The 17,617-nt window shown below is 35.7% G+C and overlaps 1 protein-coding gene across 6 annotated transcripts in view; it reads right to left on the bottom strand.

Annotated features, from left to right (window-relative positions):
• CEP57L1 (centrosomal protein 57 like 1) overlaps positions 1 to 17,617 on the bottom strand; it is a 78,894-nt gene that overhangs the window by 18,296 nt on the left and 42,981 nt on the right. For 3 of the 6 annotated variants that reach the window (XM_049654122.1, XM_049654118.1, XM_049654123.1), the window contains exons 2-5: positions 15,616 to 15,698; positions 14,235 to 14,400; positions 11,627 to 11,806; positions 10,168 to 10,289 (exon numbers count right to left, since the gene is read on the bottom strand). In XM_049654122.1, coding sequence (XP_049510079.1) covers positions 10,168 to 10,289; positions 11,627 to 11,806; positions 14,235 to 14,400; positions 15,616 to 15,618 — 471 coding nt within the window. In that variant the 5' untranslated portion in view covers positions 15,619 to 15,698. Of the gene's footprint in view, positions 1 to 10,167; positions 10,290 to 11,626; positions 11,807 to 14,234; positions 14,401 to 15,615; positions 16,429 to 17,617 lie in introns of those variants that run through there. The other 3 variants (XM_049654119.1, XM_049654120.1, XM_049654121.1) reach the window with 3 other exon arrangements.

The raw sequence follows: 17,617 nt of genomic DNA, 5'->3' as shown, positions 1-17,617 counted from the left end.
ACTTCTAAACAAAAATATTTTGGAAAACAGTTTAGAAGTTTCTTATAAAGTTAAACATGCACCTACCTGTGGCATCACAATTTTATTACTAGATATTTACCCAAAAGAAATAAAACATACATCCACAAAAGATTTGTACAAGAATATTCATAATAGCTTTATTCATCCTATCCCCAAACAGAACACGCCAGATGTCAATCAAAATAAAAACAAATAGCAATCCCTACCCAAATAACACCAGCATTCTCCACAGAGCTAGAACAAACAATCCTAAAATTTGTATGGAACCAGAAAAGACCCCGAATAGCCAAAGCAATCCTGAAAAAGAAAACCAAAGCCGGAAGCATCACAATCCCAGACTTCAAGATGTATTACAAAGCTGTAATCATCAAGACAGTATGGTGCTGGCACAAAAACAGACACTCAGATCAATGGAACAGAATAGAGAACCCAGAAATGGACCCACAAACGTATGGCCAACTAATCTCTGACAAAGCAGGAAAGAATATCCAATAGAATAAAGACAGTCTCTTCAGCAAATGGTGCTGGGAAAACTGGAGAGCAACATGCAGAAAAATGAACCTGGACCACTTTCTTACACCATACACAAAAATAAGCTTAAAATTAATGAAAGATCTAAAAGTAAGACAGGAAGCCATCAAAATCCTCAAGGAGAAAGCAGGCAAAAACCTCTTTGGCCTTGGCCGCAGCAACTTCTTACTCAACACGTCTCCAGAGGCAAGGGAAACAAAAGCAAAAAAGAACTATTGGGATCTCCCTCATCAAAATAAAAAGCTTCTGCACAGCAAAGGAAATAATCAGCAAAACTAAAAGGCAACTGATGGAATGGGAGAAGATATTTGCAAATGACATATCAGATAAAGGGTGAGTATCCAAAATCTATAAAGAACTTATCAAACTCAACACCCAAACCCCCCCCCCCCCAAATAATCCAGTGAAGAAATGGGCAAAAGACATGAATAGACACTTCTCCAAAGAAGACATCCTGATGGCTAACAGACACGTGAAAAAATGCTCAACATCACTCATCACCAGGGAAATACAAATCAAAACCACAATGAGATACCACCTCACACTGGTCAGAATGGCTAACATTAACAACTCAGGCAACAACAGATGTTGGCGAGGATGCAGAGAAAGGAGAATCCTTTTACACTGCTGGTGGGAAAGCAAACTGGTGCAGCCCCTCTGGAAAACAGTATGGAGTTTCCTCAAAAAATTAGAAATGGAACTACCCTACGGCCCAGCAATTGCACTACTAGGTATTTATCCAAGGGATACAGGTGTGCTGTTTTGAAGGGGCACATGCACCCCAATGTTTATAGGAGCACTATTAACAATAGCCAAAGTATGGAAAGAGCCCAAATGCCCATCGATGGATGAATGGATAAAGAAGATGTGGTATACACACACACACAATGGAGTATTACTCGGCAATCAAAAAGAATGAAATCTTGCCATTTGCAACTACGTGGATGGAACTAGAGGGTATTATGCTAAGCAAAATTCGTCAGTCAGAGAAAGACAAATATATGACTTCACTCCTATGAGGACTTTAAGATACAAAACAGATGAACATAAGGGAAGGAAAGCAAAAATAGTATAAAAACAGGGAGGGATAAAAACATAAGAGACACTTGAATATAGAAAACAAACAGAGTTGCTGGGAGGGTTGTGGGAGGAGGGATGTGCTAAATGCCCTTCTTTAAGGGGCATTAAAGAAGACACTTGCTGGGATGAGGTCTGTATGTTATACATAGGGGATGAATCACTGGAATGTACTCCTGAAATCATTGTTGCACTCCTATGCTAACTAACGTGACTGTAAATTAAAAAAATAAAATAAAATAAAACCTGAAAAAAAAATGCAACAGATTTCTATACATTGATTTTGTATCCTGTTTCTTCACTGAATTTGTTTATCAGTTCTAGCACTATTTTCATGGAGTCTTTTCAGGTTTTCTATATAAAGTATTATGTCATCTGCAAATATTAGAAGTTTTACTTCTTCCTTGATGAAACACTGATGAAAGAAATTGAAGATGACAGAAATAAACTGAAAAACAAACATTGTTAAAATGTCTATATTACCCGAAGCAATCTACACATTTAATGTAGTCTCTAACAAAATACCAACAGCATTTTTCACAGAGCTAGAAGAAACAATCTTAAAATTTGTATGGAACCACAAAAAGACCAATGCAATCTTGAAAAAGGAAAGCAAAGCTAGAGGCATCACAATTCCATACTTCAAGTTATATTACACAGCTATAGTGATTAAAACAGTATGGTACTGGCACAAAAATAGACACATAGATCAATGGAACAGAATGGAAAACCCAGAAATGAACCCACAACTATATAGTCCATTAATCTTTGCCAAAACAGGAAAGAATATCTAACAGAAAAAAGATAGTCTCATCAATAAATGGTGTCAGGAGAGCTGGAGAGCAACACACAGAAGAATGAAACTGGACCACTTTATTACACCATACACAAAAATAAATTCAAAATGGATTAAAGACCTAAATGTGAGACAGGAAACCATTAAAACCTAGAGGAGAACACAGGCAGTAACCTATTTGACATTGGCCATAGCAAACTTCTTTCTAGATATATCTCCTGAGGCAAGGGAGACAAAAGCAAAATAAACTATTGGGACTTCAACAAAATAAAAAGATCTGCCCAATGAAGGAAACAATCAACAAAATTAAAACGGAGCCTACAGAATGGGAGAAGATATTTGTCAATGACATATCTGATAAAGGGTTAGTATCCAAAATATACAAAGAATTTATAAAACACAACACTACAAAAATGAATAATCCAATTAAAAAATGGATAGAAGACATGAATAGACATTATGTCAGAGAAGATATCCAGATGGCCAACAGACATGTGAAAAGATGTTCAACATCACTGATCATCAGGGATATACAAATCAAAACTACAACGAGATATCACCTCACATCTGTCAGAATGATTAAAATCAACAACACAAGAAACGTGTTGGCGAGGATGTGGAAAAAGGGGAACCCTCTTACACTGTTGGTGGGAATGCAAACTGGTGTAACCACCGTGGAAAATAGTATGGGGTCTCCTCAAAAAGTTAAAAATAGAACTACTCTACGATCTAGCAATTGCACTACTAGGTACTGAACCAAAGAATACAAAAATACTAATTCAAAGGGATACATGCACCCTATGTTTATAGCAGCGTTATGTACAATAGCCAAAGTATAGAAAAAGTTCAAGTGTCCCTTGACTGAAAAATGGACGAAGAAGATTTGGGTGTTTGTGTGTCTATATATATAATGAGATATTACTTGGCCATAAAAAAGAATGAAATCTTGCCATTTGTAATGATATGGATGGAGCTACAGAGTATAATGCTAAGCAAAGTAAGTCAGAGAAAGACAAATACCATATGATTTTACTCATCTGTGGAATTTAAGATACAAAACCAATGAGCAAAGGAGGGAAAAGAGAGATACTAATCAAGAAAAAGACTCTAAACTGTAGAGAAAACTGATGGTTACCAGAAGAGAGGTGGGTGGGGAGATGGGTCAAGTGGTGAGAATTAAGGAGTGCACTTGTTGTGATGAGTACTGGGTGTTATATGGAACTACTGAGTCACTATATTGTACATCCGAAACTAGCATACTGTATATTAACTAATTGGAATTTAAATAAATTATACTTAAAGGAAAAAAGACACTATGAAAAGAAATAACATACATAACAGACTATATAAGCACTCTTACAAGTTAGCTCCAACTGGGTGCTGGCTCTGAAAGACAAAAACATAGACTTTAAAATAATTATACTTGCTATGATCGAGGAGATAAAAGATGATTGACATTTTCAACAAAGCATTGAAAACCATAAAATGACAGAGCAGATTTGAGAAAGAACCAAATAAAAATTATGGAACTGAAAATTATGGTATCTGAAATTTGAACTGAATGGATGGATCCAGCAGTAGATTGGAAGAGATAATCAGTGAATGGGAAGGCAAAATCATCCAGATCAGCAAAGAGACAAAATGAAAGTAAATTCAGAAAATAGATCAAGAGGCATAAGTTAGAGTGTGAAGGTCAAACTTATGTGTAATTAGAGTTCCAAAAGGAAAGGAGAGAGAAAGGGACATAAGCAATATTTGAAGATATAGTGATAGAATTTTCCAAAAAGGGATTTTAAAAAAATCACACCACAGATTCAAGAAAACCAAACCTATAAAACCTATAAAGCTAAATCAGGAATAATAAAAATAAAAAGAAATATATACCTAGACACCTCATAATGAATAATAGGCATAAAATCCTAAAAGCCGCTGGGGGATAAAAGATTACATTCAAAGGGACAATTAAAGTGACATCTGACTTCTCAACTGAAAGTACTGAATTCAGAAGACAATGGACTGGTATAGTTAACTATTAAAAAGAAAATACCTGTCAACCTAGTATCCTAAACCTGGGGGAAATATTCTTTAGAAATAAAGATGAAATAAAGACATTTAAAGACTAACAGAGACCGAGATCATTAGAATGGAGATCCATTCTAAAGGAAACACTAAAGGCCATTATTCAGACAGAAGGATAATTATCTTAGATGGAAGGTCAGAGATGAGGAACAAAAGAAGAACAACAAAGATTGTGCGTGCCTGTGTGTGTGTATGAATAAATCTAAATGAAAATTGCATACAAGCAATTATAATGTTTTATGTGGCTTAAAGTTATATAAAAGATTAAAATTAATGAGAACGGTAGTTTATAAATTAGGAAGGAGTAAATGTAGTTTAAAGTGTTGTAAGGTTTGGGGCAACTGGCTGGCTCAGTTGGAAGAGCATGCAGCTCTTGATCTCAGGATTGTGAGTTCAAGCCCTATGTTGGGTATAGAGATTACTTAAAAATAAATTAAAGACAAAAATATAATATTAAGTGTTGTAAGGTTTTTGCATTGTTATGGAATGGTTAACATTTCCAATCAATACTGTATTTTAATGGGTCAAGTATTTAATATTTTTCAAGGAACTATAAAAGTTGACTCCAAAATTTATATTAAAAAGTAAAGATCCTAGAATAGCCCAAATATTTTGAAGAGTAAGGTGAGGTCTTGCTCTACTACATGTTGAAACACATTGTAATGCTATCAAAATTTACATATTTGTATGGATGGATAGCCAGAATAAAGGAATAGAATAAACTCAGGGACAGACTCACTTACATGGAAATTATATACAACAAGGGTGCCATTGCAGATCATTGGAGAAAAGATAGACTGCAATAAATGGTTTTGGGAAAATTGATTAGCTACGTGAGAAAAAAAATGAAATTGGATGCCAGCCTTACATTATACACAAAAATCAATTCCAGATGGATTTAAGATTTACATGAAATCTTTGTAATTTTTAGAAGCAAATGCAGAACAATGTCTTGATGACTTAAGAATGGAGAAGGATTTCCTAAACAAGACAAAAAAGTAACTAAACAGCAGAAAAATGGGCACAGTATAGGAAAAAGGAAATCACAAATGGTCATACATTTATAAAAGAGTTATCATTCTCATTAGTAACTAGGAAAATGCAAATTAAAACCGCAAGATACTATTGCACATCCACCAGATTGGAAAAAATGTAAAAGTCTGACAATTCTGAGTTGTGTAAATAAGGGTACAGCAACCAGAGGAGCAACCACTTGATGAAGTTCACTTATTTTATCTTCTAAAATAATCTCAAAATTCCTATTGTAGCTAAGTGTTGATCAGTGACTTTTAACAGTTTTAAATGTTTTTATTGAGTTATAATTTACATATAAAATGCACAGATCTGATAAATAAGCACATAATCCACAGCCCTATCAGACAATAGAAATTCTCTCATATCTCCGTCAAGATATTTCCTCCTTTCTCCCACCTACCAACAAGACAACTACTATGCTGATTTATTCTACCTGAGAGTTTTTGCCTGTCTCAGAATTTCATATAATTGGATCATAGGAAATGTACTGTCTTGTTTAGCATAAAGTTTTTTATTAATCCATGTTGTCTGTATCAATAGCTTTTGCTTTTTATTGCTTATAGAATTTATTACATAGATATAAGCATGATTTGCTTATTTGTTTTTGTTTTTTTTTTTTAACGTTTATTTTATTTTTGAGACAGAGAGAGACAGAGCATGAATGGGGGAGGGGCAGAGAGAGAGGGAGACACAGAATCGGAAGCAGGCTCCGGGCTCTGAGCCATCAGCCCAGAGCCCGACGCAGGGCTCGAACTCACGGACCGTCAGATCGTGACCTGAGCTGAAGTCGGACGCTTAACGGACTGAGCCACCCAGGCGCCCCTGTTTTTGTTCTGTTTTTAATTTACTATTATTATTTTTAATTTACATTCAAGTTAGCATATAGTGCAACAATGATTTCAGGAGTAGATTCCTTAATGTCCCTTACCCATTTAGCCCATCCCCCCTCCCACAACCCCTCCAGCAACTTTCTGTTTGTTCTCTATATTTAAGAGTCTCTTATGGTTTGTCCCCCTCCCTGTTTTTACACTATTTTTTTTAACTTTATTTTTAAAATTTACATTCAAACTAGCATGTAGTGCAACGATGATTTCAGGAGTAGATTCCTCAATGCCCCTTACCCATTTACCCATCCCCCCTCCCACAACCCCTCCAGTAACCCTCTGTTTGTTCTCCATTTTGAAGAGTCTCTTATGTTTTTATCCCTCCCTGTTTTTATACTATTTTTGCTTTCCTTCCCTTATGTTCATCTGTTTTGTATCTTAAAGTCCTCATAGGAGTGAAGTCATATATTTGTCTTTCTCTGACTGACGAATTTTGCTTAGCATAATACCCTCTAGTTCCATCCACGTAGTTGCAAATGGCAAGATTTCATTCTTTTTGATTGCCGAGTAATACTCCATTGTGTGTGTGTGTATACCACATCTTCTTTATCCATTCATCCATCGATGGGCATTTGGGCTCTTTCCATACTTTGGCTATTGTTAATAGTGCTCCTATAAACATTGGGGTGCATGTGCCCCTTCAAAACAGCACACCTGTATCCCTTGGATAAATACCTAGTAGTGCAATTGCTGGGCCGTAGGGTAGTTCCATTTCTAATTTTTTGAGGAAACTCCATACTGTTTTCCAGAGGGGCTGCACCAGTTTGCTTTCCCACCAGCAGTGTAAAAGGATTCTCCTTTCTCTGCATCCTCGCCAACATCTGTTGTTGCCTGAGTTGTTAATGTTAGCCATTCTGACCAGTGTGAGGTGGTATCTCATTGTGGTTTTGATTTGTATTTCCCTGGTGATGAGTGATGTTGAGCATTTTTTCACGTGTCTGTTAGCCATCAGGATGTCTTCTTTGGAGAAGTGTCTATTCATGTCTTTTGCCCATTTCTTCACTGGATTATTTGGGGGGGGGGGGGTTTGGGTGTTGAGTTTGATAAGTTCTTTATAGATTTTGGATACTCACCCTTTATCTGATATGTCATTTGCAAATATCTTCTCCCATTCCATCAGTTGCCTTTTAGTTTTGCTGATTATTTCCTTTGCTGTGCAGAAGCTTTTTATTTTGATGAGGGAGATCCCAATAGTTCTTTTTTGCTTTTGTTTCCCTTGCCTCTGGAGACGTGTTGAGTAAGAAGTTGCTGCGGCCAAGGCCAAAGAGGTTTTTGCCTGCTTTCTCCTTGAGGATTTTGATGGCTTCCTGTCTTACTTTTAGATCTTTCATTAATTTTAAGCTTATTTTTGTGTATGGTGTAAGAAAGTGGTCCAGGTTCATTTTTCTGCATGTTGCTCTCCAGTTTTCCCAGCACCATTTGCTGAAGAGACTGTCTTTATTCTATTGGATATTCTTTCCTGCTTTGTCAGAGATTAGTTGGCCATACGTTTGTGGGTCCATTTCTGGGTTCTCTATTCTGTTCCATTGATCTGAGTGTCTGTTTTTGTGCCAGCACCATACTGTCTTGATGATTACAGCTTTGTAATACATCTTGAAGTCTGGGATTGTGATGCTTCCGGCTTTGGTTTTCTTTTTCAGGATTGCTTTGGCTATTCGGGGTCTTTTCTGGTTCCATACAAATTTTAGGATTGTTTGTTCTAGCTCTGTGGAGAATGCTGGTGTTATTTGGGTAGGGATTACACTGAATATGTAGGTGGCTTTGGGTAGTGTCGACATTTTAACAATATTTGTTCTTCCAATCCAGGAGCATGGAGTATTTTTCCATTTTTTGGTGTGTCTTCTTCAATTTCTTTCATAAGCTTTCTATAGTTTTCAGTGCATGGATTTTTCACCTCTTTAGTTAGGTTTATTCCTAGGTATTTTATGGTTTTGGTGCAATTGTAAATGGGATTGAATCTTTGATTTCTCTTTCTGTTGCTTCATTATTGGTGTATAGGAATGCAACCGATTTCTGTGCGTTGATTTTATGTCCTGTGACTTTGCTGAATTCATGGATCAGTTCTAGCAGTTTTTTGGTGGAATCTTTTGGGTTTTTCAGATAGAGTATCATGTTGTCTGCAAAGAGTGAAAGTGACTTCCTCCTTGCTGATTTGGATGCCTTTTATTTCTTTGTGTTGTCTGATTGCTGAGACTAGGACTTTCAACACTATGTTGAATAACAGTGGTGAGAGTGGACATCCTACATCCTTGTCTTGTTCTTGACCTTAAGGGGAAAGCTCTCAGTTTTTCCCCCTTGAGGATGATATTAGTGGTGGGTCCTTCATATATGGCTTTTATGATCTTGACGTATGATCCTTCTATCCCTACTTTCTTGAGGGTTTTTATCAAGAAAGGATGCTGTATTTTGTCAAATGCTTTCTCTGCGTCTATTGAGAGGATCATGTGGTTCTTGTCTTTCTTTTTATTAACGCGATGTATCACATTAATTGATTTGCAGATATTGAACCAGCCCTGCATCCCAGGTATAAATCCCACTTGGTCATAGTGAATTATTCTTTTAATGTATTGTTGGGTCTGGTTGGCTAGTATCTTGTTGAGGACTTTTACATCCATATTCATCAGGGAAACTGGTCTGTAGTTCTCTTTTAGTGGGGACTTTGGTTTTGGAATCAAGGTAATGCTGGCTTCATAGAATGAGTCTGGAAGTTTTCCTCCCATTTCTATTTTTTGGAACAGCTTCAATAGAATAGGTGTCAACTCTTCTTTAAATGTTTGGTAGAATTTCCTTGGAAAGCCATCGTGCCCTGGACTCTTGTTTTTTGGGAGATTTTTGATTACTAATTCGAAGAAATCTGTTGCATTTCTATACACCAATAATGAAGCAGCAGAAAGAGAAATTAAGGAATCAATCCCATCACCAGTGCACCAAAACCAGTAAGATACCTAGGAAAAAACCTAACCAAACAGGTCAAAGACTTGTACTCCGAAAACTACAAAACACTAATGAAAGAAACTTTCATAGTGTCTTAATTCCTTCTGCCTGGTTATGTTTGATTGAAAGTTTTTCACTGTGTCAAAGAAATGTTTGTAGAAATAATTTCAGATCCCTAGGAACATTAGCTATCCAGGATGACTTCAATCCAATTTCAAAGACTAAGATTTTCTGGATTACTCTGATCGATTAATCTGGGTTGTTTTCTTTCTTGTTCATCCCTACAAAGCATTCAGAGCACAATGGATCTATCAGGGTTCCTACTCTTGCTAGGCCCTGGAATCTAACTTCAATTTCTTTAGCCCCATAGCTTTGAAAAGCATTATCTGGCCCCTCAGTTGAATCTCTGGAATCAGAAATGCCCTAAGAAGGATAGGGCCTGAAACTAGCCTCTCTAGAGGCCAACCTCTTTGGAGGCCAACCACTTTGGATTTGAGTCTACACCCATTAATTTTTAATTGGTGATTTTTCATCACTTAGTTAACTCTCCAATGCCTTTATGTATTTTTTCCCTTTCTTCCTTTCTTCCTCCCTCCCTGTCTCCCTTCTTTCCTTCTTTTTTAATATCTTGCCTAGTTTTTCTTGTTTCCTTCTACAGAAAGCTTAGTCCAATGACCCAGTCAGCTTCAATGTAAGTGGAAATCTCAATATAGCTCTTTATCCTACTTAAGATTATAATACAATCTTCCCATAACATTATTCTCCCAAAACATATTAAATTATATTTTATTCATATAAAAATATGTTCACCTGTTGCTCTACGATCATATTCTTCTCTCGCTCTACATTGAGAACCATTCTCTTTGTATATTCTAGTTGCTTCTCTAGAAGAGTACAGCGAGACTGGGCAGAATTTAACTGTATCGTAATATCTGTGAGAAAGAAAAAGTAATAATGTGTTGATTATCACATAGATTACAGGTTTGGCTATCATGAGAAATACATTATGTAAATTCAATCAAGACCTAGAAGTTCAAGAAATCTTTAGTTCTAATACTGGCTCTCTAAGAGTTATGGACACACATTTTGTGAATTTCTCATTAAGTACATATAACTAGTTTAACACTGTCTCCCCCTAAAGATCCACAGGGTACACTTATGAAAGAGTAAGATGTCAGTGACTTACTTGTGGGATGATAGAAATCCTGGATGTTCCTGGGAAATGACAGAGGACCTAAAGTCTCTTTCTTATCTATATAGTTTTCTCTTTCAGGAAACTCGGGTATATGCATTTTACCATTCCCATTTCCTCTACTCTTGACTACTGACAGCATAGTTAATGTCCTAAGAAGTAATCCCTTCTAATCCTTTAGTATTTTACTTTCCTCAGCAGTTTCTTCCACTTTTGTCCAATTACCTCAGAAAAATTTTTCTCATTTCTTCACTCTTTTTGTAAGTTGACACACAATTTGAACCTTATTTATGATAGTGAATGTAGTACAAGGGAAAAGAAAGTTACACATTATGAAGTAAACTTATATAAATAACTTACTTTTTTTTTTTTTTTGAAAATTTTTATGTTTATTTTTGAGAGAGACAGAGGGCAAACAGGTGAGGGGCAGAAAGAGAGGAAAACACAGAATCCAAAACAGGCTCCAGGCTCCGAGCTGTCAGCACAGAGCCAGACGCAGGGCTTGAACTCACAGACCGTGAGATCATGACCTGAGCTGAAGTTGGACACTTAATCCAGGAGCTCCTAAAGAATTTATGTTCTAAAATTCAAAAATTTATGTCCTGATGTTCTTTTGTAATTTCCACAGAAATCTCTACTTACCTGTCCATTTCCTCTAATTAATCTTTCAAGTTAATAAAAAAATTATATTCATTTTTATGGTTTCTGTATTGTTTAATTACTAGTGTTGCTTTATATTTTCAAATTTAAAAAATCAGTGTTGACTGAAAATATAAAGTATTTCAATTATATTATGGGTAAAACTAGATTTTTTTGGTATTCTGAAAATGTCCTAATTTCTAAACACAATTTGTCTAAAAACTAAATTTTTCTTTTAATCTCAATAATTTATGAACTGGGATAATATATGTAAGCTCAATATTATATCCATTTAATGCAAATTATTGAGAACAAGCCCTCAAGGTTTGAATATACATAAGAACAAAGATATTTGAGTAAATGTTAGACTGGGCTTATTATTTTCAAGTTGTAAACTCTGATAATCCCTTGTTTTTGAGAACTATTGAATTTTCTTACCTTTTTTCTGCTTTTTCAGTTCCTGGTGTACCAGATTTCTCTCATTTGTTTCTTTCTCCAAGGCCTCTTTATACTGTGCTGCTTCTCTGGAAAGAATGTTCAGGTTGTCCTCAGCTTGTGTTCTCTCCAACTCTAAACGATGAATCTTTTCCTGAAGAGTTTTTAAGGCTAAAATTAGAGCTGTTGAAAAAAAAATTTGCTTGTTATTTTAATGAAAATTTTTGAACACTTACACAGTATCATATAAAAGTGAACAGTATATTTTTGTTAGTAAGCCAGAAAAACGTACAAGTAATGTATATTCCTCAAAAAAATTCACTAAAACTCTAAAGAGAGACAAATTTTTTCTAACATATCTTATAAAAACAGTATATTTGTGATTGTATGTAGTAATTTTCTAGGTTTGAGACAGCTAATAATCACAATTTAGTTCAATAAAATATATATCTTCAAATAAAAAGACTTAAAAAAGATATAGTCTAGGAGGCGTAAGAGTCTGAGCATGGATAAAGAAAATTTAAATGTAGTATCCACTAATTAACATGGAAATTTAGGTTTAATGTTCAAGGTTTTTCTCAGTTCTTGATATGTTCAGTTTAGCTAAACCACAAACACGTTATGATTCTTTGTCTAAGATTACAGTATTAATAATCAGAACATATGAGTTAGAACACAATTTCTTCCACTAGAAAAAAAATTATACCCTAGTGGTTTGATTCATATCAGGCTTGAAAGATTTTAAGTGGTACACATATACTACTGTGATTTTTATTCAGCTATATTAATATCATGATGATTCAGGTAAGCTCAGAGTTATAAAAATTTCAAGTAATAATGTCTATTCAGTTATAACTTCAAAGTATACAACTAGAGGGGAATGGAATACAGGTAAATGTTATAGGTTATAGGTTAATTTTTACGTACAGGCATATTTGGTCTTATTGTGCTTCACTTTATTGCACTTAACAGATAGTGCATTTTTTTTTTTTTTACAAATTGAAGGTTTGTGGCAACACTGTGTTGATTAAATCTGCCAGTGTCATTTTCCCAACAGCATTTGCTCACTTCATGTCTCTGTGTCACATTTGGGTAATTCTTGTACTATTTCAAACTTTTCATTATTATTATATTTGTTACGGTGATCTGTGTTCAGTCATTACAACTCACTGAAAGCTCACATGATGCTTAGCATTTTTTAGCAATGAAGTATTTTTTAGTTAAGATATGTAGTTCATTGTTTTTTAGACAATGCTACCGCAAAATTAATAGACTACAGTGTAGTCTAAATGTAACTTTTATATGCACTGAGAAACCAAAAAATGAATTTGACTCACTTTATTGTGATATATTCACTTTATTACAGTGGTCTGGAACCAAGCCCACAATATCTCTAAGGTATGCCTGTAGTTTATGTCCAATTAGAACAATGTTTGCTAGAGATCACCATTTGTTTTTTGTTTTGTTTTTTAAAATGAGATCAATAAATTACATTTATTGCTCTTTAGATGCAATACCTGGCTTGCTGATTTGGAGTATTTCTTACAGCTTTTTACACCACACTGCTAGTCTATTTATTAATGGTAACTATAATCACAGAATATTAAAAAACAAGGTGATAGCATCTTAGCAGGTAATTTGTATGGCATAGGCATGCCTAAGTTCATAAATGTTTTCCTAATTCAATTATGAGATTCTCCTAAGTTTATATTTTAAAAGACAATACTTACAATGTACTTACAATGTATGGACTTCCCATAAAATTTTCAAGGATAATTTTGGAAACAGGCAATTTCTGAATTTAATCCTTGAATCAGACACAACTTTACTCAATTCACTATTATTCTAATCACCTAGTTTACAAGGATTCCAAATATGACCTTTTATTCTTCAGAGTATTTTCCTATTTTATAGTGATTTTTTAGGATAAAATTGTAATATGTGTCTAGCTGGTTAATCTTCACCTTATAGCTGAAGAAGCCAAAATAAAAAATATTAAATAACTTATCTATGTTTATAGAAACTTTAAGCAACCGAGTCAAAACTAATAGTTTTATTAAGATTAAACACATAATATTATTTTCTACATAAAAATGTAAAATTTTAGGGGAGCCTGGGTGGCTCAGTCAGTTAAGCATCCAACTTCAGCTCAGGTCATGACCATGAGTCATGATCTCACCATTCAGGAGTTAGAGCCCTGCATCAGGTTCTGTGCTGACAGCTCAAAGCCTACTTCGGATTCTGTGTCTCCCTCTCTCTCTGCCTCTCCCCCATTCGCACTCTGTCTCTCTTTCAAAAATAAACATTAAAAAAATTTTTTTTAATGTAAAATTTTATATAACATGTTTTATACCATTCCCCAATTTTAAATAAGATTTTAAATCAGAGTTACCTTGGTTATTTGGGGCACTAGGTGGCTCAGTTTTTGTTAAGCATCTGACTCTTGATTTAGGCTCAGCTCAGCTCGGTCATAGGATAGAGCCCTGTGCCAGCTCTGCGCTGACAGCATGGAGCCTGCTTGGGATTCTCTCTCTCCTTCTCCCTCTGCCCCTCCCCCACTCTCTCTCTCTCTCTCTTTCAAAATAAATAAACATTAAAAACACAGAATTACCTTGGCCATTTGGACTATGAAGCATTTTAGGAGAGGTAACTTCTAAGTTCGCAGAGCGGTAAGTCTGGGATGATTCATTATTCTGGGCAAATGATGGAACAAACACTCTTTCTGGAGGTTTAAGATAGCTTCCTACAATACTATGCATTAATTCAGAATCCATTATCTGTAGAGAATAAAGGAATAATACAGTATAGCATCATTCTTTCTTACTTGGATGACAAAAAGATTAGGCAAAAATTCAGGTAAAACTTAACATAAACACATACTCATATACTGTGGAGTTGTTTGTTTATGAAGTTAATTATCACAAATTCAACTATAAGAAGCTTAGTAATACAAGAAAGAAAAATGACTATTTACCATATAAATAGTATAGATAATTCTACCTGATTTTCAGTGAGCATATGCTCTGGAGTGAGTGGTGTGAATTTGCTCATTTCTCAGCTGATCGTAAGTTCATACACCCTCATCATCTGAGCACCACTCTACAAATAGTGTGACCCTAGGGTTCTTAGAGGAAGTATATATTCTAAAAGACAACATAGCTTTGAAACACAAGCCACCCGTTTAATACAATCCTTGAATCCTAACTGTGGAACTCCAATGTCCTGGCTTCCTAAAGGATTTTCAAGGGTAATTTTGTATATATCAGATTTTGTATATATCAATTCTGTATATATCCTTGAATAAGACACAACTCCACTTAATGCACCAGCATCCTAATCATAGTTTACAATGGTTCCAAATCTGAAGAATCTAAAATAGCTTTATTTTGCCATTCTGGAGGTTTTTTCTTTTTTTTTCCAATTTCAATTTTTTTTATTTAGGAGAGCCCTTTCAACCATTTCAGCAGGTAATTTTTTGTCTAATTTTCCTAAATCATTTATTTTCCTTTCTGTAATTTAAAGACTGTAGAAATGTATTCTACTTAACAGATTCTAGTTAATGTTAATTCATAGCTACATTGGAAGAAACAGGGTAACAACTGTTCATACACACACGCAAAACAATTCATAAGCACAATTTTAAGAAAGAAAACTCATTTTAAAATGTAAACTTAGAATTCCATTATATAATTAGCCTATTTTAATTTTTGAGAATTGCAAATTTTCAGTGATTTCACTACCTTCCCAATTCATAAGGCAAATGTAGATACTTCCCATGAATGTAATTTCTGGCAGGGTACAGAACCCAATTAACTCAGTAGGATTTTCTACCTTACCTACTGCTGTGATTGGCTGTCTTTCAGGACATTCTGACTGGTCTATTCTAAAAGTTATATAGCCTAGGAAGCTTTCCTAGAATACTTGCTGCCCTTTGCTCTCAAGAAGCAATCATTTTTTGCTACTATTATTAGCACCGGCTACCATCTACTAACCATGTCTCCATCCCTTGGGGTTGTTGCTGCTCAGACACTGTCGGCTCCCCATGGGAGACTGCATCTATCTAAGTTGCTGTTCCCTCAAAAAACAAGAGAGCAAAGTTAGTTACAGTTGGCTCACATGAAGCAGAGGTACAACACCAAAGTACAAAAGTTCTGAACACGGTTGTACGTGTTCAGGGAGAGGTGTGTAGCTGAAACTATCCCACAAACCTTGGAATTACTCAAGATAATTCAGTTTTTGGCTCCTGGTGAGTTTCTCTAATAATAAAAAGAATGAAATTTTAACATTAGTCACTATACCCTGAAGTCCTTGGGAGGACTCTGTCTGCTTCCTCTTTACCAAATATAATATTTATTTACAAATGGGATTTTGCATCAGTTAAAAAAACAAATTCAAATTGGAGGTTTTTAATGTAAATGAAATGACTCCTTAGAAGATGGCATTACATTAAAAATCAGACTAAACAGGGGCACCTGGGTGGCTCAGTCGGTTGAGTGTCCGACTTCGGCTCAGGTCATGATCTCACGGTTCCTGAGTTTGAGCCCGGCACTGGGCTCTGTGCTGACAGCTCAGAGCCTGGAGTCTGCTTCCAATTCTGTATCCCTCTCTCTCTGCCCCTCTCCTGTTCCTGGTCTGTCTCTCTCAAAAACATAAACATTAAAAAAAATTAGACTAAAGATCATTTAAATGAAATGTGTAAATACATCTTAAAGTGGGCATAAGCAGAATAGCGATACACTGATAGGTGGTGAAAAAGAAAGGAAACAGTAAAAAAAATGAGAAGACATGCTATGATGTGACATAGAGCTCAGGGGTTTTCACTGTAATAGAGGTCCCAGCTTAACCTGTACAATCTAGTCCTGCTTTATAAACAAGTGCATAAACCCACTAGAAGTTTCTTTACACAAAGAACTGTGACATTCTAGGAGAAAAACTCACTCTGAGGCAAGATGAAAGAAATACAGAAAGCTTGATCCAAAGTCAAAGCCTAACTTGATGGAGGAAGAGAGGAGTAATTCTGAGTAAAGTACAGTGGTAAACATTCTAATTCATCTCTGACCCAGTCTCATGGACTCAAGCATGGGTGTTGGGAATGGAGAGGGTTGTTAAGTAAAAACTGAGAAACATTTCACCAATATCTGTACAAAAGATTGGGACATTAGCTGTCCTGCTTTGTATGGGATGTTATATTCCAATGAAGAGGGAAGTTGCTAGAGATCACTCACAGTTTTGGCATTTTGAGGGCTCTGGTGCATTGGTAGTCTTGTTCAGCTAGAGAGAGAGAGAGAGAGAGCGCACCAGGAAGGGATATATTCATGGGTATATATGACAGAAATTTCTAGAGTAAAAATTTCTGAGAATACAGAGAGGTGCCTAAGCCCTGAACTCCAAGGATTCTGACATATCTGGTATGGAGCATCGCTGTAGGTAATTGAAAAGACCTCAGAAAATCCTGTAGAGCATTTTAGAGGATCTGCAAGCGAGGGCAAAAGGCTGTGAAATGTGGACCTCATTTGCATCAAGAGCGTGGTAAAGCATAAGGAAACTCAAGTTGTGCCTGGAACTATTCCTGACAGCTTACAAACAACCAGGAAAATTATCCATTTTCTCTATGGTAAATACAGTTAAGACACCTTCATGAGCTGCAACTAAGGAGCCACTGCATACAGAAACACCCCCACCTCCCCTCCAAAAAACTGTGCTAGACACAAATACTGTACTGAAAAGTAGTTTTACTTGTTCTTGAGGGAAGCAATTGTTCCAAAACGGTCCTTTTTAACAACCAATGTCTATTCCAGCTAGTGGCTGACTGTGCCATCACCTCTGCATAATCCCATAGGATTGTTAGGGAGACAGCATTAGGAGACGGCCAGAGATACTACAATGGGTTCTTGGAATGGGATACTCTCTGTTTCCTACACTGCTAATTCTTTCAGGTTTAGGTTTTTCCTTAAAGAAAAATATCAGCAGCTGTATCATTTACCTGGTTTTCTT

The sequence above is a fragment of the Panthera uncia genome (genome assembly GCF_023721935.1).
Source record: "Panthera uncia isolate 11264 chromosome B2 unlocalized genomic scaffold, Puncia_PCG_1.0 HiC_scaffold_24, whole genome shotgun sequence".
Classification (NCBI taxonomy): domain Eukaryota; kingdom Metazoa; phylum Chordata; class Mammalia; order Carnivora; family Felidae; genus Panthera; species Panthera uncia.
This window is presented reverse-complemented; position numbering and strand designations above follow the sequence as displayed.